The following is a 25,195-nucleotide window of genomic DNA, read 5'->3' on the forward strand; positions in this document are numbered from 1 at the left end:
CCCCTACTAGGGCAAACAAGCAAATACTTTTTTAGCTATAGAAAAATGATGTTGCAAATGTGTGTGTTCCTACCATTCAGTCTCTTAGCAGTTAAGATTTTATCACATATGCATATATTCCTTAAGAATAAAATGTTAAAACTAAAGCAGAATTCTTTTAACTCTCAATTCCTGTTTAGTTTCTCCTGCCCTAGAGGAAACCATTATGAGTTTGTATCTTGTTTGCTTTACCTGAGGCTTGTTAGGTCAACTCCTGTCTCGCTGATAGGCTTTGTATCCAATCAGAGGTGATCCCGTGGAATTACTCAGCGTCACACATTTGAAAGATAGCATAATGAAGCCTCAGTTAAGGAAGACCAACTGGCCAGTTGCAAGAAATTCATAGGGAATCATTCCTTTAAAAAGTTAGCAAAATTTTCAGCTTTTTTTGAGGTAAAATTAATAAAACCGATAAACGTGGAAGGTGCATCGTTTGATGCTTCACCTTACACAGCAAAATGATCACACAAAATAATTGACATCCTCATCTACTCCGCTGCCATTTGTATTTCTTCCTCTTGCCTTTCCTTCCCCTTCACATTTTTCTTCCCATCCTCCCTCTTTCCCTCCTGCCTTCCCTCCCTCTTCTTGTGAGAATAATTAAGATCTTCTGTCCTAGCTTTAACACAATACAGTTTCTGTATTACCATACTGAACCTTAGCTGTCCAACCTTACTTGTCACAGATAATTGAAAGTTTTGTTCTATGATCAGATCTTTTTGGCCCCTTTTCCTAGTCCTTCTCACTACCAGTCTGCTGTTTTTATGACTGTATGTTTTATTTTCTCCATTTTTTCAAATCACTGTTCTCCTTTTCTTCCTTTGCCTGATCTTGAACCATAGTTTTCCCAGTCTCGCTCTGCAGCCTGCTTCCCATGTCTAATGAGTGAGAGCTTTTCCCCTTGTACTATCAGACACCTCTGGCATCCACTTTTCAACTCTGACCTCTCCTGACCTTGAGAGCCCTCTGTCCGTCATTTTCCTGGAAATCAGCAGATACCTGTGTGAACTGAGTAACAACTGATGATGCGTGCTCTTACCCAAAGTAGCTCCCTAGACATCCTCCTGCCTCTGACACGGACTACTCAACCAGATCCGTAGACACCCTCCTGCCTCTGACACGGACTACTCAACCAGATCCCTAGACACCCTCCTGTCTCTGACACAGACTACTGAACCAGATCCCTAGATACGCTCCTGTCTCTGACACGGACTACTCAACCAGATCCCTAGACATCCTCCTGCCTCTGACACGGACTACTCAACCAGATCCCTAGACACCCTCCTGTCTCTGACACGGACTACTCAACCAGATCCCTAGACATCCTCCTGCCTCTGACACGGACTACTCAACCAGATCCCTAGACACCCTCCTGTCTCTGACACAGACTACTGAACCAGATCCCTAGACACGCTCCTGTCTCTGACACGGACTACTGAACCAGATCCCTAGACATGCTCCTGTCTCTGACACAGACTGCTGAACCAGATCCCTAGACAGCCTCCTGCCTCTGTTTTCCTCTGCTTGTGTATCACAAATCACATGGATTTTCATTAGGCCACTTACCTGAGCTGTTTGCTTCCTATATTATTTCCCCAAAAATTTAAAGGTCAAGTTTTATTAGCATGTTGCTTATATTCCTTCCTTCATTTTCCCTTTGTTTTTCAATTACCCATTAGCTCTTACCACATTTACCTACTGTTTCATGATGTAATTTATTTTCCCACTATGTCTACCAATTTTACCAGCATATTTAAATGGGAAATCAGACAACGTCTAGGGAAAAGGCAGCAGCCACACTGATCAGCTGAGATGTAAAGGTATCCTGAAGCCATTCCCTGAACTCAAGCATGAACCAACTAGCAGCTATTGTCTGGCCTCTGTCTTAAACAGAAGTAGGTACTAAGAACATACATGTGAATAAAATTGTCTTAAAGTCATCCTGCAGCAGGAATGCACAAAACCATCCCTTTCAAACAATTCATGATGATTAAACAGATAAAAAAGAAAATTGCTTTTGTGGGAGAATTGCCTTTTATTTTCATAAATGAAAAATAGAGCACACCAAACACCAGGTAAAGAAGCTATGGCTGAAAGAGAAAGGAAAATCGGCTTGAACTCATGTCCTTCCCTCCATTCTAGGGACTGTCTTTGTTACATGATTTGACCCAAACTCATCAAGAAGAGGCTTGATGTGGATGTAGAGTTGGAAATCTTTCAATGTTTTCTTTCTTTTTATTTATTTATTTAAAATTTCCACCTCCTCCCATCATCCCATTTCCCTCCCACTCTCCCCCCACTTCTCCTCCCCCTCGCTCTCCAGTCCTAAGAGAAGTCAGGGTGCCCTGCCCTGTGGGAAGTCCAAGCCCCCCCTCCTCCATCCAGGTCTCGGAAGGTGTGCATCCAGACTAGGCTCCCAAAAAGCCAGTAATGCAGTAGAATCAAAATCTGGTGTCATTATCATTGGCTTCTCAGTCCGCCCTCATTGTCAGCCACATTCAGAGTCCTGTTTGATCACATGCTCCATCAGTTCCAGTCTAGCTGGCCTTGGAGAGCTCCCATTAGGACGTTCCGCCCCACCCCGGGATGGCACCCACTCACTGATCTGGATGGTTCTCCTCAGCACAGGGACAGGGACTCCTGGAGGTCCAAGGACCCCCGCAGACAAAAGGGCAACTGGAGGGAGTGGAGGGTTGTGTAGAACAAAGAAGCTCCTGCATCAGGAGCTAAAGGTGCCCTGCACTCCCTTCCGGCTGGGCAGGCACACACTCACCCCTCTGGGTGGGTAGCCTCAGTGCAGGAGTAGGAACTATTCCTGGGCCAAGGACCTCGCAGACAGGATGTGTGGAACAAAGAAGATCCTGCAGCAGGAGTTGAAGGGGCCATGTGCTCCTTTCCTGGACTGTCCGCCCCGCCCTGGGGTGGTACCCACTCACCGGTCTAGATGGTTGTCCTCAGCACAGGGATAGGGACTCCTGGAGGTCCAAGGACCCCACAGACAAAAGCGAAATCTTTCATTTGTAAAACAAGATTAGTCACTACTTGCAAGATTCTCTTGACAATTAAACAAGAATAAATGGTTTGGAAAGAAAGAAATGTTACGAATTCTGGTTTATTTATACATTTCCTTAACTGTGTGTAGGTTTTCTTTTTAGTGACTGCATTTTTTGGAACTGGAAATATAGCTTCTATTAATAGGTAAATTTTTACATTTATTTAGTGTGTGTGTGTGTGTGTGTGTGTGTGTGTGTGTGTATGTGTGTGTATGCGTGCACCCCCTTGGGCCAAAAGAGTATCAGATATCCTGGAACTGGAGTGACAGGCTGTTGTGAGCCACCTGATGATTTGGGTACTTTAGAAAAGTAACACCTGCTGAACCATCCGTCCGGTCATTTTACCTTGTTTTTATATTCAGTAATATAGCATATTGGAGTATAATATGATAATAATGGAGATTAGCATTTAGATCTATTTTGTTTATTCTAGTGTGACTCAGTTTTAGTAAGAGGCAACTTCAGAGAACTACTGAGAATTTTTTTTAAAGAATATTCTTTTAAAGTTAAAGTATGAATTCTAAAATCTTCTTTTTCGTTTATCATTGTCTAGCTTTGACCTTGCCTCTGTGTATTGCTTTCTGACTGTGTTTAGTCCTTTCATGATGGGAGCTCTCATGATGTGGAAGGTTGGTTTTCTGATTTTATTACTTTCATTAAATGGTTTAAAGATTTTGATATTAAGGTTGTGCATCATGTTGCATTAAGATTGTAAAGTCACTGTAACAGAGTTTGAGGCCACCCTGGACCCCTGCTTCCAGATAGCATTGATCTCTGCTTTATTCTTAAGGCTATTTGACTATAAAAGAATAAGGATTCTGTTAGCTCAAGAAAATCGTATCAGAATTAAAGACTGTAGGAGAACTATGATCAAAACTGTGTCTTGAAGGTGAGGAAGCTTCCTGACTCCATGGTCTTCAGCCACAGGGCAGCCACTGTGTTATCATTTTTCCCATGTTCCTAGAATTGATCAGTCCTTTTAACAAATGTCTCATTGAGTATTCTGTTTATTTAGTGTGTCAGGTACTAACTGAGTGCTAACAGTATGAAAGTAATTACATGTTCAGGTTTCTAGAGATAAAGATTCTGGTAGAATATTAGTTGCTTTTCTGTTGCTGTAATAAAATACCCTGATAAAAAGCAAGTTAGGGAAGAAAGGCTTTGTTGAGGCTTACAGTTCTAGAGGGGATTTGGTTCATCATGACAAAGATGGCATAGAAGCAGAAACATAAATCCAGTCTTGCGGTTAGGAAGCAGAGAGATCACATTTCATCTGCACATAGGAATCAGGGAGAACAGGAAGTAGGAGCCAGACTATAAGTTCTCAGAGCCTGCTCTCAGAGATGTACTTCTTTCTATAGGACTTGACCACCTAAAGGTTCATAACCTTCCAAATGCTCAAATACATGGGTCTGTGGGGAGCATTTCTCATTCAAACCATCATAGTTGTTATTCTTACCTGTTTACTAAACTTCTCTTCTGTAGCACTTGGTACATCTTATGTAGATAGTATATATCTCTTTAAATATTCAGATACAGGAATAATAGCTGTTGAAGGTGTATATTCTCTTGGTTGGAGCTTTTGTATTAGAAATGTAATTTGAGAAATGATAAGTCCCAGTCTCTATTCTCTATTGACTTGTTTTAAAATATATTAGGGTTTCCTTAATTATCATCTACATTTTTAGTGAATTTTTGTTTAGTCTGTGGACTATGATACTAATTAAACATAAAAATCAAATTACATTAGTGGATCTTTAATTTCTGTCATAATTCAGTAAGCTGTAGCAACATAGCGCGCTTGACAACTGGTGTTGGCTGATGAGTACTGTGGTGAACACCCTCCTGAACTCTGTTGTGTTCAAATGTCCTTTGGAGAAGAATCTTCTAAGTCTTGAACATCAGTTCTTTACCATATACCACCCCAGCTTATGAAATACAGACTTAGTCTTTTGAGAGACATGGGAAGATTAGGAGACACATATGATTGCATTTCATGGTCTGCCTGTATGAAGTTCTCAAAGAATGAAAAAAGTTTAAAACTTGGTTATTGTAAATTAATACTCCACACATAATAATATTGGGGGTTACATACCAGATATCCTGCATGTCAGATATTTCATTATGATTTACAGCAGTAGCAAAATTACAGTTATGAAGTAGCAATGAAAATACTTTTATGGTTGGAGTTCCCACACCATAAGGAACTGTATTAAAGGGTTGCAACATTAGGAAGGCTAATTAGGTCTAGATGATGAACTTTCAATTACTACAAAATCTTATGTTTTCTGTATATGTTTTCAAATGTACTACACTGAGTATAAGTTTATAATCCTAAGTAAAGTAACATTATTAAACTCAAAAGAGCAATAATAAAATAGATGAGTCGTGTTCGCGTGCTGTAGTCATCTAGTGATAAGCAGGTCCACTGATCTGTGTATCACATCAGCAGGCTGCATAGCTGACTAGTTAGGCACACGTTGTCACGTGCTCTTGGAAGCACACACATTGTCACGAATCCGTAGAATATGTCAAGTAGGGCAAAATTGTAGAAGATTTGGAATTCACATTAATGTTTGCTGTTATTCTTGGTGTATTATTGTTGGTTTTTAAATTATTGTTCACTGTCCCATCTGACAGTTTCACGCTTTATCTCTGTTTTCTCTCGACTGGTATATATAAGTTATTTGAGAGATTGAAAGTCGTTCTGTAAGCAGTAGTATTTGCATGAAACGTGTTTCAGGGACTTGTTACCAATGACATCATTTGTTGTTCTTGGAAACAGATTTTAATTCCCTTTGTTCTTGTGATGTGTGCTTTTGAAGCAGTTCAGATAACTACCCAGCTGTCATCAAAGGGGTAAGAAAAATGCTTAAGACGTCCTGGGTTCCCCATTGTTTATAAATGAAGATATGTCATGTGATTGCTATTAAAAGTGTGTGACACAAATTGTTTATTTTAAAATTCAGAAGTTTTCTATTTTTAGATTTCAGTTGTCATTAGAGGAAATTGACTAATTAGGGCCTCTAGCAGACAAATACACTTTTTCTGCAGTAAAACATTAGAATCTTATTCAAGCTACTGAAGATTCTCTCTAGAGAAACATAAATTTTAAATGCTGTAATTAATTATTTGTTTGTTAAAGGTATAATGTTTTTACAAAAAATGAAGGGCTACTGTTGTAATTTCTTTTGGCTTATTTCTTAAAAACATATTAAACACATTTGTTAACATTATTTCATTTTATATGGGTTCACATTAACTTTACTGTATATCAATAATTTGCAAAAATACACATTGAGAAATGTGTGAGAAGGGTTCTGAATTTTGAGATATTTCTCGAGCAGTTAGTCTTCAGCATTCAAGATTGTGAAAGAGAAGTTGTTAACCAAGTATTTACTTTTTTAACCCATAAAATTACCTCATCAGCACAGAGATTCTCTGAAAAGACTTATAAATAGCACTTTTATAAGTGAATCAAGCTGGTACAGTCAATACTAAAAGGATAAATGGTATTAACATAAATTTGCATGTTTCCTTGATGAGCCTAAGGTAGAACTCAGTTTAGCTTTCTAGTGTGTATACATCATAATTCATTTCAAGATTTCCTTCTACTGTTTAGCAATAATGAAAATCTTATTTCTAGTCCAAAAGAAAATAATCTTTCCAGATATTTACATGAGTTTAATAGTGAAGACATGTGCTCCTTATCAGCAATAAAGCCTGTTGAGTAACATAGCACGTGCTTTCCTGCATCTCTGCTAGCAGACAAATTTTCAGGAGGAATTTTAATTAAGCTTTGTATGCGAACAGTGGGCAGTGAGGTAAAAGCAGAAATCTGACTGACGTGTGTGACTATATACATGTATTTGTGTGCCTGTGTGTGGTAATTCTGTCTCGAGTCTAATGCAATGAAGTCCCAAGAGGCAGAGGTAGCAATATCAAAGGCTTAAGAACACAAAACAAAACAAAACAAAAATTTCTCTTTTGACCCTTAAGCCATTGAAAGACTTGACATTTTTTTTTCCCTGTGTCAGAGCTCCTTGTGTTTAATATGCCATCCATTCAACTCAGTGATTCCATTTTCCTATTGACAGGTAGATTTGAATCTCTCAGTCTCTCTCTCTCTCTCTCTCTCTCTCTCTCTCTCTCTCTCTCTCTCTCTTTCTCTCTCTCTCTCTTTCTCTCCTAACCCATCATGGAAGCCAGGCTACAGCTTTCCTCATTGTTTATTTGCTCCTTAGCTCTTGTTCATGTCTTGCCCTCCTGTATCTGTCTTCACAGAGGCATTTTGTTTCTGTTGTTAATATCTTAGAGTTTTTAGGTCTGAGGCATAAAGAAGACTTTGTTTCTTTCTTATACCCACACCGCCAAGACTTAAGTTGAATGTAGCACACCAAGGTGAAGGTTCTACCTGCATATTTTCTTACCCACTCCATAAACTATGTATTAGATAAAGTAAGGTAGAAAAGCCATATTAGCATTATTCTATTTTATATGACTTAAAACGAATTTTTCCGATTGTCATTTATGTGTCTTGTCCCTCAGTCTCCGTAACTGAACTCATCATAAAACCTTGTACATTTTGGGTAGTGGTCTCATTTTATCTTCCTCAATTACCTGAGGACACTGTTCACAGTTGGGGTCTAACGAATTTGAAAGGTGCGCCTATTACATTATGTGTATTTTTTCCTTTATTTTTCAGCCTTTTCCTCGTTGTTCTTGTCATATCAGACATTATGGCTTTGGTAAGGCACTTACTTGCATCAATACTTCAGCTCATGAAACCAAGTTTGTTTCTGTTTAATTGGGAGAAGTCTGAATGCATTTTTGTACATGAAATCTATATACTGAGTTTTAAGTCATGGCAGTCTGCACAGATATATTACTTTTTGTATTGCTAATGAAACTTTTTAAGCTGTCAAATTCTTTTCTTGTTACTTGATTTATTTAGACTGTTATTTTATACCTGCTCTTTGTATGTGAAATGAGCCTCTCATAGATTAACAGAAGAAGCCAGCTTCAGCTTCACTCATTTCAATACTGACTTCTGGTTCTCCAAGGTTAAAAAAGAGAAAACAGGAGTGAAGAAAGGAAAAATGAAATACAGCTTTATCGACTGGGGAATGTTATCAGTTAATAGCTATAATCAGTGGATTCTAAGAACTCTTAGATAATCTCATATATCATTCCTATACACACAATTAGGTTTGATAATTCTCTAGAAGCCGTCACTGAGCTCAATGAATCCTGTTATATTTTCAGTTCTGGTTTGTGACAGCGAGATCATACAAATAAGTCACCCAAAGGAATTTCTGTCTGAGTGCAATGGAGAGTGGAGTGAGAGCAGCCTTATCCCTCAGCACAGAGTGTGACAATACACATGGAACATTGTCAGCCTGGGCTCTTCTTTCCTTTTTAGTGGGTATTGGTCAACATGGCGCACGTGACTGATCATTAGTCCCTAGTTCTTTCAAGAGAAGAGATCATATCATGTGGCCCAAATTTCCCCTCATAAATCATATTATTAGACTGGTAACCAGTGCCACTGGCAAAATGCTTCGTTAGCCATTCCAAGGCCTACAAACCACCTCCCAGTAACTGAGAGCCATGCCTCTTTTAAGTTATGATTCATACCTGACTATATATCTGCTAAGTAATTTCTCAAATCTGATTGCTGCCTCCTTGATCTAGATAAGAACTTTTTGTGTTTTGTTCAAATAAATATTTAGTATATTTCTCAAATTGATCACACATGATGATAGAACAAAATCAACATTTACAAAATGACGAATAGGCAAGAATAAATGAGAATTAAATGATTCTGCTTGAGTTTGTGTGAAGAATCAGGTCACTTGGTTTAAGTCACCAAACTGTTTCTGACCCAGGTTTTTTGACTGGCTTAATTTTATGTCCTTCCTTCCTTGTTTTCCTTAAACCAGCATCACTTTGAACCTATGAACTTGATCTGGGTGGGTTCTTGGTATTTAGTAGATTATTCCTTTTGTCCAAAAACAACTTCCTCATTGCCTCTCCGATTATGTCTTTATCTGATTCTTGCTTTTCACTTAGGTTTCACCTTCCTCTGTTCTGTATCTCTCAATGCACGCACACAAGCATTTACACACCTAATAATTTGAATCATCATGAGATGATGTGTCTTGTGAGCAGATTACTTTAGACCCTTTCAGTGACTATTATTAATTCATAGTAGATAGCATCACTAAATGTTTGTTGACTAGATGCTGTGACTTCAGTTGAATCTTGGGCATTTTCAATGTTTTTATTAGAGTTGAGTGGTTTTATTTCTTATTATTCACAAACATCACTTTGTATTCATTTTATTGAATCTTAATTCCATTTGTGGCATTTGGGCTATTGCTTATTTTAATACAAGCAGAAATAGCAGTTAAGGGTATATTCTTGTGGATTCTGGGTAGAAAATGATGTGTCAAATACTCATCCCTAAGGCAACTTTGTTTATAGATTGAAATTAAATAGTCTTTGTTTTTAATGGAGTAATATTGTATTATCTTTTACAGCATTTTTTCTTCTTGGTCAAGGATTCTGGCAGCTGGCTTGATATTGGAACCAGGTATTGTATATAGTCTCACTATATGGGTGCCGGTATGACTTCAGACAACTACAGGAAGTAGCATAGATTTTTGAGGCTCTGAGATGAGACACCTTGGCTGGTATTTTCATGGGGTGCTGTGGGAGAGATGGAAGGATGTTTAATCTGGAGAGAACTGGGCAGCAGAAAGATATGACAGACCCATGAATCTGTATTCTCAAAGTAGCTCTCAGATGTCCTCATGTGCTCTTATAACCTCACAATCACTTCAGACTGCACTGTGAACTTTATGTATTGGTTGAGATTCCATGTCATCACTATCTACCTTGTAGAAGCTCTAAGGGGACCCTATAACACACTGTCATTTAAAGCATAATCTGAGCAAGTTTCCTCTCTTTCCAGTGATCTGTTCAAGTTCTTCTTCCTGAGAAGAAGAAAGCACCTTTCTACCCCCGCAAAATAGATTCTGAGACAGAATATGCTTTTATAAACCATTGTATTTCATTTAGTTAATATTTAGTCGCACTTTGAGCTTCTAGGAATTTGTGGTTTTATGTAAGACTGTGCATTAGACATTTCTCTCAAAGCTTCCAGCTTGTATCTGCTTCTCCAGATACATTGGATGCCCTCAGACCTGGGATCTGATGTGAATCTACATATTCATCTGGGCCTAATGGCAGCTTCTAATGCATATATGAGCAACACTAATTGAACTTAGTGGGTCATGAAAAGAAAGGCAATTTGAATTTAGGAGAGAGAGATGGGGAGAAGAGAAGATTAGAAGGAGGGAAATGTGGATAAATATGATCATATCTCATTGTATACAAATATGGAAAGATTAAAAAAGCCTGGCATAGTGACATATGTCTGTAATCTCAACAGTGGGGAGGCAGAGCATGAAGATCCCTGGGATTGCTGTACAGCTAATCTTATGGAATCCATATGTTCCAGGTTCTGTGTGAGACTCTGGAGAACAATAGAAAAACACATTCAGAACCAGCCTCTGACCTCTGCATATACTCACACATATATACACACATACCAACATGTACATTAACATGTGCACATGCATACCACATACACAGAGACAGTCACCGGGAGGGTAGATACACAGCTCTTTGACATGGCCACTAAATTTCTAGGTATTTATCTAAGAGAAGGAAAAATGTACACAGAATGATTGATTTGTATAGGAATTTTTATAGCAACTTCATTCATACCAAACTGTGTTTGTGAGCACATGAATGGATAAATAGATCCTGCTGCATCTGAACAGTAGACAGCTACTTGTCGTGAATACAAATGAATGACGGCCTTATAGACAGTTCTTAGAACTGCAGTGAGTGAAAGTAACAAGATAGGTAGGGGTATACAGTGTGTTGTTTTCGCTTATATAAAATTCCAGTTTATAGTTCTAGAATGCTAATCAATAGTTGTGGAAGTCCGAGGAATGCGGGGTTGCACGGAAGAGCAAGTGGGAGCTTCTGTGGGGATGGACATCATCCAGATGTCTTGACAAGGGTGATGATTACCTGGGTGTGCCGTTTGTTAAAACTCAGCTCACTGGGCACTTAAAATTGTTCTATTTTTTTACATCGAACTCTGCCTCAAACTCAACTGATAAAAAAAAAAAACAACAGAGCTAAGATGTCTATCTGAAATGGAGATGAGCATGATATAAGTTAAATCTCATTGGTGGTCAAGAAACAGAAGCATGACGATGCTAATTCATGCTAGGGAGCTCACTGCCTTCTAGAAAATCTACAGAGAGAACTGGAGCTGCTTTTAGAAGTGAGAAAGAAGGAATGAGATCTTTGCTGTCCACTGGGCTTTCTCTTGTTCTGCTTCCTGCTACTCCATTTCCTGCTGGAAATGAAACAGAGAGTGCTTAGCTGGCAGTGGTCAGGAAGCAGGGATCTGTGTTTGCACCACTCTTTGAAGCTTGATTAGAAAGGGAAGACGACATAGGTGCAGCATTTGCACAGGGATACCTTCATACCTCTATGTTAGGAGATTGTATTTTCATTTCATATAGTAAGGAATGTGAGCAATACTATAGTTGGAAGGAGTGAACATCCCTGAGTTCATCCATTCAGATCATCCCATTAGAGGAAGTTTCTGAAGGCAGTTTGAGGACTCCAGGTGGTGCGCAGAGACATACCTGTAACTCTAAAGGGTTGTGCATTGCAATTCATACCCCATCTACCCAAAGGTGGTCATTTGGAATGTGGATCCTCAAAGGCAGATAACGACTGTTCAGAAACCAGGAGTCTAGCACAGACCAAGTAAAAACAACAAAACACTCACACTTGAGTAGAAAGTCCAGGACATCAGTCAGAGGATTGCCCTGAGTCACACTTCACCAAAATAGACTATACTCGTATTATGCTCTGTTATTTGCACTATCTCCCTAAAGGTTATTTCAGGTAATTTTCATCCTAACACAGAGAAGTTTTACCTTACCCAGCAGATGTATTTGCTTTCTCCAGCTGACTCTGCCACCCTGGGGAAGTTTCAATTAGTTCATGTTACAGGGCCCATAAGTAGTTGAGCTTAGTGGTAGCCTTTCACTGGTTGAGACTGGATTTCTCACTGCCCCCTCTCTGAGTTAGAGAATTTTCCAGAGGGTGTGTTGTATAACAAGATAAACCTTTTTTTACAAAACCAAAGTAAACAAAAATAGGACTTTGAGTAGCTGTGGTGGCCGACCCAGCTACTGAAGACCCCGTGATGTGAAGATGCAGGTCTGGCATCAGTTTCCCCAAACCTGGGGGGAGTGGAAGGAGGCTGCAGATGTTAGCTCCATGTTAGGACACTTGTCGCGTGTACAAAGCTTGCTTCACGCCCCAGGGCTCTTTGGGAAAAGGAGCTTTGTGCCTAATGCTATTTGTGATTTACAGAAGGATCATTCACTGTGAAGTTTTGAATTATGTAAATTAGGAGTGTGGACAGGAGAGAACAGCATATCTGGATCATACATTGATGCTTGTTTTAGTCTGGAGGAACCTCTGTACTGATTTCCTTAATGACCATATTAAATTATATTTCAATTAACAGTATATAGAGAAGCCTTTTCCCTCATATCCTTGATTTATTTATTTATCTATTTATTTATTCATGTCGTCTCAATGAAAAGTGGCTAGGAGAGAATCTCAGTGCTGTTTTGATTGGCATCTCCCTAATGGCCAGTGTTGCTGAGCAGTTACCACAGATTGTTCTTTTGAGCTGGCATTGCAGTTCACTTGCCTATTTGCTGATTGCATTACTTGTTCTTTTGGTGTTGATTGCTGATTTCTTTTTGTGTTCCGGATATTAATACTCTACTGGCAGAAAAGGTAGTGAGAATTTTCTCCCACTCTGTAGGCTTTCTCTTTATTCTCTTCTTTCCTATGCTTTGCAGAAGCTTTTGAATTTGCTGCAAGCCTATTTGTTGATTTTTGCATAATATTTCCTGAGCTTTGCAGTCCTATTTAGGAGTCCTCTCTGCCTAAAGCCAGCATTTTCTGTTGATAATGTCAGAGTTCCAGGTCTTGCATTAAAGTCTTTGACCCATTTGGAGTTAACTTTTTTCCAGAATAAGAGAGAGATTTAGCTTAAGTTTTCTGCATAAGGATATCTGGTTCCATTTGTTTAAAGACTCAGTCAAAACATGGTCCAGTGGAGTCCGAGAGGGAACTGAGTGCTTTTGAGAAAACTCCAAGAGAACAAGACAACAGTCTTGTAACCTTAGTTTCTATAAAAACAGAATCTAGCCAAGTGGTGGTGGCACATGCCTTAATCTCAGCACTCAGGAGGCAGAGGCAGGCAGATGTCTGTTAGTTTAAGGCTAGCCTGGTTAGGACAGCAAGAGCTGTTACACAGAGAGATACTATCTGGGCGGGGGAGGAGACAACACAGAATTGTTCTTGGAATATATTTTCTTTTTATTATTTTTTATTTTTATTGACCTCTACATTTTTCTCTCCTCCCCTCCCTACCTTTTTCCTCCCTTTCAACCCTCTCCCAAGGTCCCCATGCTCCCAATTTACTCAGGAGATCTTGTCTTTTTTTACTTCCCATGTAGATCTATGTATGTCTCTCTTAGGGTACTCATTGTCGTCTAGGTTCTCTGGGATTGTGATTTGTGAACTGGTTTTCTTTGCTTTATGTTTAAAAAACACTTATGAGTGAGTACATGTGATAACTGTCTTTCTGTGTCTGGGTTATCTCACTCAAAATGATGTTTTATAGCTCCATCCATTTTCCTGCAAAATTCAAGATGTCATTTTTTTTATGCTGTGTAGTACTCCATTGTGTAGATGTACCACATCTTCCTTATTCATTCTTAGGCACAGGGGCATTTAGGTTGTTTCCAGTTTCTGGCTATGACAAACAATGCTGCTTATGAACATAGTTGAGCACATGTCTTGTGGCACAATTGAGCATCCTTTGGATATATACCCAAAAGTGGTATTACTGGGTCTTGAGGAAGGTTGTTTCCTAATTTTCTGAGAAATCGCCACACTGACATACAAAGGGGCTGTACCAGCTTTCATTCCCACCAGCAATGCAGGAGGGTTCACTTTTCCCTACAACCTCTCCAGCATAAGTTGTCATCAGTGTTTTTGATCTTGGCCATTCTGACAGATGCAGGATGGAATCTCAGAGTTGTTTTGATTTGCATTTCTCTGATGACTAAAGATGTTGAACATTTCCTTAAGTGTCTTTCAGCCATTTTAGATTCCTCTGTTAAGAGTTTTCTGCTTAGGCCTGTACTCCATTTTTTATGGGATCATGTGTTCTTCTGTTGATCAGTTTCTTAAGTCCTTTGTATATTTTTGAGATCAGACCTCTGTCTGATGTGGGGTTAGTGAAGATCTTTTCCCATTCTGTAGGCTGCCGTTTTGTCTTGTTGACCATGTCCTTTGCTTTACAGCTTCAAGAGGTCCCATTTATTAATTGTTTCTCTCAGTGTCTGTGCTGCTGGAGTTATATTTAGGAAGTGGTCTCTTGTGTCAATGTGTTCAAGTGTTCTTCCCACTTTCTCTTCTATAAGGTTTAATATAATTTTAACACATTAAATAGTGATTTGTCTCATGACATTTTCATAGTGTACATTTTGATCATATTCACACCCCCATCGTCCTCTCTTAGCCCCTACCATTCCCACATAAGATAGAATATATTTTAAGTTATGATCCAAATATACTTGGAGTTAGGTGAACAAAGTCAGAATCAATTTGATTGAGATGAAATTGGTTCTCCCTGATAATGGTGTTCATTTGATTTTTTTTTTTTATGCACATGTTGTTTTACCACATTAAAATACAATGACAACTTAAGTATTTAGCAGAAGGAAAACTCATAGTCCTGTTCAATCACCTTGGACTATCCAAAATTTGATCATCATAAAATAATCTCCACTCTTAGAGTGACTATCAAATCATATTCAAATGATTCACAACATTTCTTGCCCTAGTACCTCTAAAATATGTGACCAGTTTTTGTTGCTCATCGCCTTCATGGAAAAGAATGCAATCAAGCTTTTATCCTTCATTTGGTGGGTTGAAAAGACTATAAGGCAAATCCTGGATGCTGTTCTACCACATACACTTCTGCCTCCTCACTACACACACACACACACCACACACACACACACACACACATACACCTGCACAATAGCTGATTTCAATGACAACATTGTGGTAGAGAGAGACTGGAAATAGCTAAAATCATTTGAAGTTGATGTTTACAGTTGTTTTAATACTGCTAATGCCTAAAATATGGGACTTGATTGACTCGGAATATCCCTGCCAGTTGCCTGATGGTGCAGTTGTGTGGACAATGAGCTTCACCTCTGCTTCCTGCCAATGGTGCTAGCTTGAGCAAGCAGCAAGTCTGCCATTCCAGGCCATAGGACGGCTAGTGATCCATGGAATGAATCAATTTTATAGATCGGCTTTTCATTAGACTACAAGATGGAACACTTAACTGTTTACATTTTTCGTAAGAGATCCTGTTTAATTTGATATTTTGAACTAAGAATCTGATAGCAGATTTTAACAAAACTACAATATGGTGACATGAACTCCCCTTTTGTTCTCATTCCCTCATCTTCTAACTGTGCTCTTTCCTTTTATTGTAGGATAATTTGCATATCATAATATTCATCAATCTTAAAGCTTTAAGTTAAATAACTGCTATAAATAATTTAAATTATCAAATTTTTAGAGTTCTGCAACTGATCAGGATATAGTTTCTTTAAACATTTGCATCATTGTAACATCCCCTCGAGGCCTCATACAGTCCTCTCTCTTCCCATAAACCTTTCCAGACAATGATAGTCTGCTTCTGTCTTCATGGGTTTATATTAGGTCTAGATGTTTCTATAAGCAGAACAATGAAATGTTGTTATCTCTGAATTCTTCCACTTTGTTTATTTTTGCATTCTTTTATACTGTTACCTACCAATACTTTGTTCTTTTCTTTGCTGAAGAGTATTCCACTATACTAACATACCATGTTCTGTTGTCTTTCATAGAACATCCTTGTTATAAGAACATCATAGTCCTCATAGGTTTTTGTTTTGTTTTGTTCTTAATATACTTGTCTCCCAATCTATTTGCCTGGTTACCTTTAGAACTAGGTCAAGTTGAGCTTCCTCAGATTCTATCCTTAAGGCCCAATGCTGGGCAATTTGTACTTCCTCCCTTACTCAGCTTGTCTCTGACAACAAAGGAGAGTCCCTGGCCTGGGCAGCACACATTTTACAGCAGGAAGAAGTTGTATCCAATATATCTAGCTTACTGGGTTTAAGGTTTCAATTTTGTAAGCAAATACAGGTTTTTATATGTCCCATACGGATGCAGAAACCGTGTGTATTTGAGGATGTCCACATTAACTGTCAGCCTTTAAGTTGTATGGCTAATGCCTGGAAATTATAAGAACAAATAATGTATCAGAAACTTATCACAAAAAGCACCAGAAGCATTAGAAAGTTTCCTACTGTTTTAATGACTCGGTGAAAAATGCTGTTCAAAATGGTGTCATACATTCCTTTATTCTTAATATGCAAATACATCCAGGGCTTTTTAAAGGAAATGTAGTAGAGAGTGAGTTTAGAGAATAGAGGGTTGGTAGCATATATGGCCAGATGGTACTGAGGAATTAGGAATTTATCCCAAATTCAAGGGAAAATGTGAACTACTGGGTAATTTGATTTATTCCAAGTTTTTGACTCACTAACCACACAATAGAAGATATACTCTAGGTCAAGAGCAGGAATACAGTTAGGAAGCTGTTATGGAGTTCAGAGAACACAGAACACTAAGACTTTGACAGTGTAGCCTAGAGTAGCAATTCAGAAGATGACAAGAGGCTAGACTTAAGAGATTGGGAGAATTGGTTGATTCCTAGATGGAGTAGAAATAGGACTCGTGAATAAGTCCTGTTTTCAGTGGTGAATGGAGATGTACTTTCTGAAGTTGGGTGTAGGAGATGAGTAGCTAGATTTCAGGTAGAGCCCCAGGGGACCCTGGGAAAGTTGAGATAATAGTCAAGTCCTTGGAAAACTAGTTGTAGCATTTGTTGTCCAGTCTCAGAACTGTTCCCATGCAGAGGGATCAGTACGTATGTCACCTGTCTTGTAGTTTTTCTAGGTTCCTTTCTTTATTTCTATAGCCAAGGTTTTCAGTAGGTCTCCCCAATGAAACCTGATCTTCATCAAACTTGAAGGAATTCACAGTCTTTTGTTTTCTATGGATTCTCTCTTCCCCAAAGTAATATATTTAATGAATTCCATTTTAAAGTTAAGACACCCCTAAAGTGTCTAGACTGGTTTAACTCAGCAGTCTCTTTTACAATCCAGTGTCTCTCAGCAATTGTCATTCACTTATCAGCATTCAAAAAATTCAGACTCAACACAACACCATACAGGATCCAGACTCCCTCTCTACTTCCCATCTTTATGTGGCTTTTTCCTTTAATTACTTTACTCTTTCTTTAAAGACTTTATTATTTTAAACTGTTTATTTTTTCCTATGACTATACCTGTTTTTTTAAGTACCTATATACATTTTTAAACCCTCTGTAACCTGTTTAGAGTATTTTTCCATTTGGACCTGACTTCACTGTGTTTGTTTCTGGCATTTTCTGACCTTTTGAGCCAAACCTTAAGCTGCATAGTGGTTTTGCCTGGCATCTAGCTCCACCCTGCTTTGCTCTGTGAAAGCCGATCTTTACATCCCGAACCTGACAAAGAGCTGCACCTGACCAGGAGCTGCATTCAACTGCCCCAGATCTAGGAAGCTGGAGCCTGCATTGTGGCAGGCACCGTTATTTAGCCTGGCATTTTTTTACTTAGCCTGCTTGCTGTTAAGTGCTCTGCTGTATAGCAGAAACTCCTAAAAAAGCCATATCCTTTTTTTTTGTTTTTTGAGGTTTTTTTTTTGTTCCCCCGCTCCCAGCTTTCTCAGGTCCTGTGTGAAAATATGGACCCCACATTGGAATGCCAAATATAGTAGGCTTTTTTTGAGCCACCAACCAGCTCCCAAATCATGGCACAGAGACTTATTATTAATTATGACTGCTTGGACTTAGCTTCTGCTCGTCCCACTAGCTTTTATAATTTAAGTTAACCTGTTTCTCTTCACCTGTGTTGTGCCTTGGGTCCTTTTACCTTTCTGTGTGTTCCTCAATATTTGGCTAACTGGTGGCTGTCTGGCTGCCTGGCCCTGAGTATCTTTCTCTCTTTCTCCCTTATTCTCTCCTCTTCTTTCCTGATCCTAGAATCCTCCTCCTACTTATTCTCTTTGCCTGTTACCCTTGCCTTATCCCTCTACTGCCTAGCTATTGGCTATTTAGCTTGTTATTAGACCAATCTGGTGCCTTAAGCAAGCAAGGTGAAACAGCAACACATCTTTGCATAATTAAACGCAGCATAAACAAATGTAACACATCTTTCCCTAAAGTAATTTTCCACAACACCAGCCCACCTCCTATTTTATCTGACCCACACATTGAGAGAAAAAAAGTCTTTTTATTTTGAGATAACAATTCATTTGTATGTGGTTATAATGAACAATATAGAGAGATGCTGTCTACCCTCCATGCATGCTCACCTATTATAACTTCACACAAAGCCACAGTACCTCAAGGGTATTATTGATGCTGTCAAGAGAGAACATTCCTGTCATAAAGACCACACCCTTTTCTTCTCAACTCCCATCCCCTCTTAAGTCCTGGTAACCACTGATCTATTTTCTAATTTCACAAATATTCTATAAATGGAATGAGCTGTTTACACTCTATTCTTTGGTCAGATATTCAGGTTCTTCTCTGGTTTGCTTTCTATTACTGTTGAGACGTCCACAGTTGGCTAGTTATTCCCTTGCTGAAAGACATCGTTATTTTTAATCTGGGCTGTGATGAAGACACTGTAAACATTCCTTTGAGAACAGCTGTTTGCTCCCCTGCAGAAGTGCGTGTGTGTGTGTGTGTGTTCAGTCTTGACACATTACGGATGTGGTGGTCAGAGGACAAACTTGTCAGTTTTTCCTACCATGTGGACGCCAAGAATGAAAGTCGAGTATCAGACTCAGTGGCAAGTTCCTTTATCTGCTGAGCCCGATCCCCAGCCCCCAAGTCACATAGGTATTTAAATTTCTGTTGAAACTGAGTCTTTGATGGTGATACATTTCTGAAATCACAACAAACAGGAAAGTCATAAGGTCAGCCTGTGCTGAATAGAGAGCGCTAGGCAACTTGGCCCACATAATTAGATCCTGTTTTAGGAAATCAGAAGGATGAAAATCACATTTTTAACCCATTGGGTGATATGTAAGTATGTTATTTCCAAATGTTAAGAGATTTTTCATACTTAGTTTGATTGTGTTCTGTTGGTAGTCTGTGTCATGCGGTATGATCCAGAAAAGAGGGTCACTCCAGAGGTAATCCAGGCTCTGGGGCAGCAGGGAGAAACAGTCTCAGTGAGCTGAGCCTCCAACAGCCATGCAAAGGTGTATGTGTTGATTGTTACACAGAAGTTGTTTGGGGAATAAAACAAGTTCCTCATACCAAAGCCTGATCTAATCTATATGTTTTCTAAAGGGAACCATCTCACCCCTACAGCCTTAGTTCTGAATGTGTACTATTTGTAGTACCCAATAGTGCAAGACACTCCAGATGTGCCAGGACTTTTTGTGACCAAAGTCATGCAAATACTATAAAGTTCCTTCATAGAAACAGCTCTGTAGATAACAGAAAGCAACCATTGTCTTCTACAGTTATTTCTTCACAACCAAAGAAGTTTTAGAAAGCAACTATTCTGCTGTGGGAATTCTGAAGTTTACCCTTTATACAGTGAAAACAACTATTTCGTTTTAATGTTTATCTTAGATATAATGATTCTACTAATTTATCCTCCTCAATATTGTGGTTAGAGAAATCATCTGTATAATTTCAGTTCTTACAAACTTGCTACAGTTGGTGTTATGACAAGATATGGTGTATCTAGCAAGTATGAGAATTACAGACAACCACATTCTGCTGTTCGTGAGAGTGGAGTTATGTTGATAGAGGTTTCTGTCGTGCCACTTCCACAGCCGTTCCATCCCAAAGGAAAACACACAAAGGTCTACATTAATTATAAACTGGTAGGCCTATTAGCTCAGGCTTCTTATTAACTCTTACATCTTAAATTAACCCATAATTCTTGTCTGTGTTAACCACGTGGCTTGGTACATTTTAGCAGTGAGACATTCTTCTCTTGCTTCCTCTGTGTCTGGGTGATGATTGCAGACTGACCTTTTCAAAATTCTCCTGTTCTGGTAGCCCTACCTATTCTTTCTGCCTGGCTACTGACCAGTCAGAATTTTATTAAACCAGTACAACTTACAAAACATTACTAGGTATAAGACCATTTTTTTTTATTGTTCTAGCTAGGACCTCAAGAACTATATTGAATAGATATGGAGAGAGTGTTCCTGATTTCAGTGGAATCTCTGGGAGTTTCTCTCCATTTAGTTTGATGTTGATTGTCTGTTTGCTGTATATTGCCTTTATTATGTTTAGGTATGTTCCTTGTTTCCTGCTCTCCCTGACCTTTATCATGAAGAGATGTTGTATTTTGTCAAAAACTTTTTTGGATCTAATGAGATGATCATGTGGTTTTTATTTTTCAGTTTGTTTATATGGTGGATTATGTTGACAGATTTTCATATGTTGAACCATCCCTGCATCTGTGGGATGAAGCTGACTTGATCATGGTGGATGATGGTTCTGATGTGTTCTTGGATTCGATTCCACAGTATTTTATTTAGTATTTTTGCACCAATGTTTATGAGTGAGCTTGGTCTGTAATTCTCTTTATTAGTAATGTCTTTTTGCTGATGATGTGATAGTTTACATAAGTGATCCCAAAAATTCTACCAAGGAACTTCAAAGACTCATAAACACTTTCAGTAATGTAGCAGGATATAAGACTAACTCAAAAAAAATCAGTAGCCCTCCTGTACACAGATGATAAAAGGGCTGGGAAAGAAATCAGAGTAACAACAACTTTCACAATAGCCACAAATAGCATAAACTATCTCAGAATAACTCTAACTAAACAAGTGGAAGACTTGTATGACAAGAACTTTAAATCTTTAAAGAAAGAAATTGAAGAAGACACCAGAAAGTGGAAAGATCTCCCATGCTCTTGGGTAGGCAGAATTAACAAGTAAAAATGGCAATCTTACCATAAGCAATCTACAGATTCAATGCAATGCCCATCAAAATCCTGGCAAAATTCTTCACAGACCTCTAATGAACAGTACTCAACTTCATAGGGAAAAGCAAAAAACCCAGATTAGCCAAAACCATTTTATACAATAAAAGAACTTCTGGAGGCATCACAGTCCCTGACTTCAAACTCTACTACAGAGCTACAGTACTGAAAACAGCCTGGTATTGACATAAGAACAGAGAGGAGGACCAATGGAACCAAATAGAAGACCCGGATATTAATCCACACATCTTCGAACACCTGATTTTTAACAAAGAAGCAAAAAATATCAAATGGAAAAAAGAAACCATATTCAACAAATGATGCTGGCATGACTGGATATCAACATGCAGAAGAATGAAAATAGACCCATATCTATTCCATGCACAAAAGTCAAGTCCAAATGGATCAAAGACCTCAACATAAAGCCGGCCACACTGAACTTCATAAAAGAGAAAGTGGGAAGTACACTTGAACACATTGACACAGGAGACCACTTCCTAAATATAACCCTAGCAGCACAGACACTGAGAGAAATGGGACCTCCCCTGAAACTGAAAAGCTTTTGTAAAGCAAAGGACACGGTCAACAAGACAAAACAACAGCCTACAGAATGGGAAAAGATCTTCACCAACCCACATCAGACAGAGGTCTGATCTCCAAAATATACAAAGAACTCGAAAAAATTGCTCATTAAAACAACACATAATCTAATAAAAAAATTGAATAGAGATCTAAACAGAGAACTCTCAACAGTGGAATCTAAAATATCACTGAAAGACACTTAAGGAAATGCTCAACATCTTTAGTCATCAGAGAAATGCAAATCAAAACAACTCTGAGATTCCATCCTGCATCTGTCAGAATGGCCAAGATCAAAAACACTGATGACAACTTATGCTGGAGAGATTGTAGGGAAAAGTGAACACTCCTGCATTGCTGGTGGGAATGAAAGCAAGTACAGCCCCTTTGTATGTCAGTGGGGCGATTTCTCAGAATATTAGAAAACAACCTTCCTCAAGACCCAGTAATACCACTTTTGGGTATATATCCAAAGGATGCTCAATTGTGCCACAAGACATGTGCTCAACTATGTTCATAAGCAGCATTGTTTGTCATAGCCAGAAACTGGAAACAACCTAAATGCCCCTGTGCCTAAGAATGAATAAGGAAGATGTGGTACATTTACACAATGGAGTACTACACAGCATAAAAAAATGATATCTTGAATTTTGCAGGAAAATGGATGGAGCTAGAAACATCATTTTGAGTGAGATAACCCAGACACAGAAAGATAATTATCACATGTACTCAATCGTAAGTGTTTTTTAAACATAAAGCAAAGAAAACCAGCCTACAAATCACAATCCCAGAAAACTTAGAATACAATGATGACACTAAGAGAGACTTACATAGATCTAATCTACATGGGAAGTAGAAAAAAGATAAGATCTCCTGAGTAAATTGGGAGCATGGGGACCTTGGTGGAGGGTTGAAGGAGGGAGAGGAGAGGCAGGCAGGGAGGGATCAGAGAAAAATGTAGAGTTCAATACAAATCAATTAAAACAAAAAAGACCATTGTATCACAGAGTTCTATAACTGTAAAATGCTGTTGGTTGAGGTGTTGTTGACTTCTGTATCCCTGTTGACTACATTGTGCTCTCCCAGCAAATACTGAGAAAATGGTGTCTTCGTTCCCTGGTGTTAATATAGACATTCTTTTGTTAGTGTTTACATGATATACAGCTTGGGCACTCCTAATTTTCAGATCAAGAATGTTCCAAAATCTAAACATTTTGAGGACTGGCATCATGGAAAATTCCATATCTGGCAGTATAGATTTTGATTGCAATCAAAACAGGCACACTGAAAATACTGTAGAAAAGTTATCTCCAGGCTGTGTGTATATACAGCAAGTAAATTCTGTACTTAGAATTAGATCCTTTTTTAAAAAATAGCTCATTTTGTTTATACAAGGGACATAGCCTGTATCCTCTCCATATTGCTACTTTTCTCCTGCCTTTATCATTGTAATTGCAGTGTCTTATGAATAGCATATGTTTTAGTAAGTTCATATTGCCTCTCAACCATATATTTAGATTATCTTTAATGTGATTAACAACAGCTATGGCTTTAGTTTGTATTATTTTTTGCTGCTGTTCTGTCCTGTGTTTTATTTTAACATTTTCTACTAGTCCATTTATATTGGAGACATATTTAGCACATATTCAGCTTCTGCCATCAACTCAACACAGCTGGGAAGAAGGATCCTCAGTTGAGGAATTGTGTCCATTGAATTGGCCTAAGGGCATGCTATTGGGGCAGTTTAATTGCTAGTTTGTATAGGAAGTACAGCAAACTGTGGGTGGTGCCTTCTGTAGGTGGGTAGACCTGGGTTTGGTAAGAAAGCTGAGCAAGCCAGTAAGCAGCGTTTCTCCATGGCTTTGATCTAGTACCTGCCCCTTGATGATGGACTTAAGTTTAATCTGAAATAAACTCTTCTTTCCTTGGGTTGGTTTTGGTCAGCTACTAGTCAGGGTTCTCTAGAAGAACAGCACCAGTAAGATGAATACGTATATCCATCCGTTAAGGCAGTCAAGACAGTTCTTCATCAAGGCTCCTTGCTCAGGTGACTCTGATCGGTGACTAGTTGACATTAACATCACCTGTAATGGTCACAGTGATGGAGAAGCAAACTAGGACCGCAAGCCTAGTGTACTCATACTTGTGCCTACCAAGGTCATCCTTCACAGTTACAGCTCGTTACTTGTTCATTTTCATTACGTCTGCAGAGCCTCCTCAGACATCCTTTTAGTGTAGGTCTGAGGCCTTAAATTCTTCCTTTCATTTGTTTGTTTTTGTCTTGTGTCATCTAAGGCTATCTGGATTTTCTTTCCATCAAGAGAAAGGGTTATTTTCATTGAATTTTGGGTGTGTTTTCTTTCTTCCCAACATCATTTGATAATGGTGTGCCTGTATGACTTCTAAGTTTTCTGATGAGGTGTGCTTTTATTCAGATATTTTTCCCATACTGACAAGGTGTTATTTCTCTCAGCTGCTTTCAAATTCTGTTTGTTTCCAAACGTTTACTGTGAGTCTGTATAAATTTCTTTGAGTTTATACTGCATCAAGTCGGCTCACTTCTGCAGTCTATTAGATAAATAAATGTCTTTGGCAAGCAGAAGAATTTCACAGCTACTTTTACTATGAGTATTTTGTTTCTTTCTCTTCTTTTTCCTGCTGCAACTCCAAAGACATAAATGTTAGATCTTGTATCATAGTTTATGGTCTTTGAGGAATGCTCTTTGTTGTGTGTGTATGTTCGAAGTGACTTTATACTTCTATGTCTTTTATCCTTATGTTTGCTGTTGTTTGTTTGTTTTTGCTTTTTTTTTTACTTCCCTTTCAGTTCCACTATTGAGCCCATCTGTTCAGTTTATATGTTGTATAGTTTTTCTTTGGGGTCTAAAATTTTAATCAGTTCTTTATGGCTTTCTTGCTGAGAATATCTCTTTCCAGGCCCTTCCTAGAATCCTTGAGCTGCCCCTCCTTCCCCTTTCAGACTGCTCTGACACCATGGGCTGAGAGCCACAGGGAGGATGAGTAGCATTGAGTGCCCATTACAAACTGGTGAGACTACAAGTCTAGGTACCCAGCTTTCCCTTTGCTGGGACAGATAGGTGTGTGGCTTCCAGTCTTCATGTAGTACCTGAGAAAACAGAATGGTTAGTATATAACTCTTTTCTGTCTTCCCTGGCTGCCTTCTACCCTGACTAGAGAAAGGTC

The 25,195-nt window shown here is 38.7% G+C and overlaps 1 protein-coding gene across 3 annotated transcripts in view; it reads left to right on the forward strand.

Annotated features, from left to right (window-relative positions):
• Pign (phosphatidylinositol glycan anchor biosynthesis class N) overlaps positions 1-25,195 on the forward strand; it is a 129,299-nt gene that overhangs the window by 95,161 nt on the left and 8,943 nt on the right. For all 3 annotated transcript variants that reach the window (XM_075987647.1, XM_075987648.1, XM_075987646.1), the window contains 5 exons: positions 3,182-3,237; positions 3,646-3,721; positions 5,878-5,951; positions 7,798-7,840; positions 9,635-9,687. In XM_075987647.1, the coding sequence (XP_075843762.1) occupies positions 3,182-3,237; positions 3,646-3,721; positions 5,878-5,951; positions 7,798-7,840; positions 9,635-9,687 (302 nt within the window). The remainder of the gene's footprint in view (positions 1-3,181; positions 3,238-3,645; positions 3,722-5,877; positions 5,952-7,797; positions 7,841-9,634; positions 9,688-25,195) is intronic.

Source organism: Microtus pennsylvanicus, chromosome 10 (assembly GCF_037038515.1).
Source record: "Microtus pennsylvanicus isolate mMicPen1 chromosome 10, mMicPen1.hap1, whole genome shotgun sequence".
NCBI classification, from domain to species: domain Eukaryota; kingdom Metazoa; phylum Chordata; class Mammalia; order Rodentia; family Cricetidae; genus Microtus; species Microtus pennsylvanicus.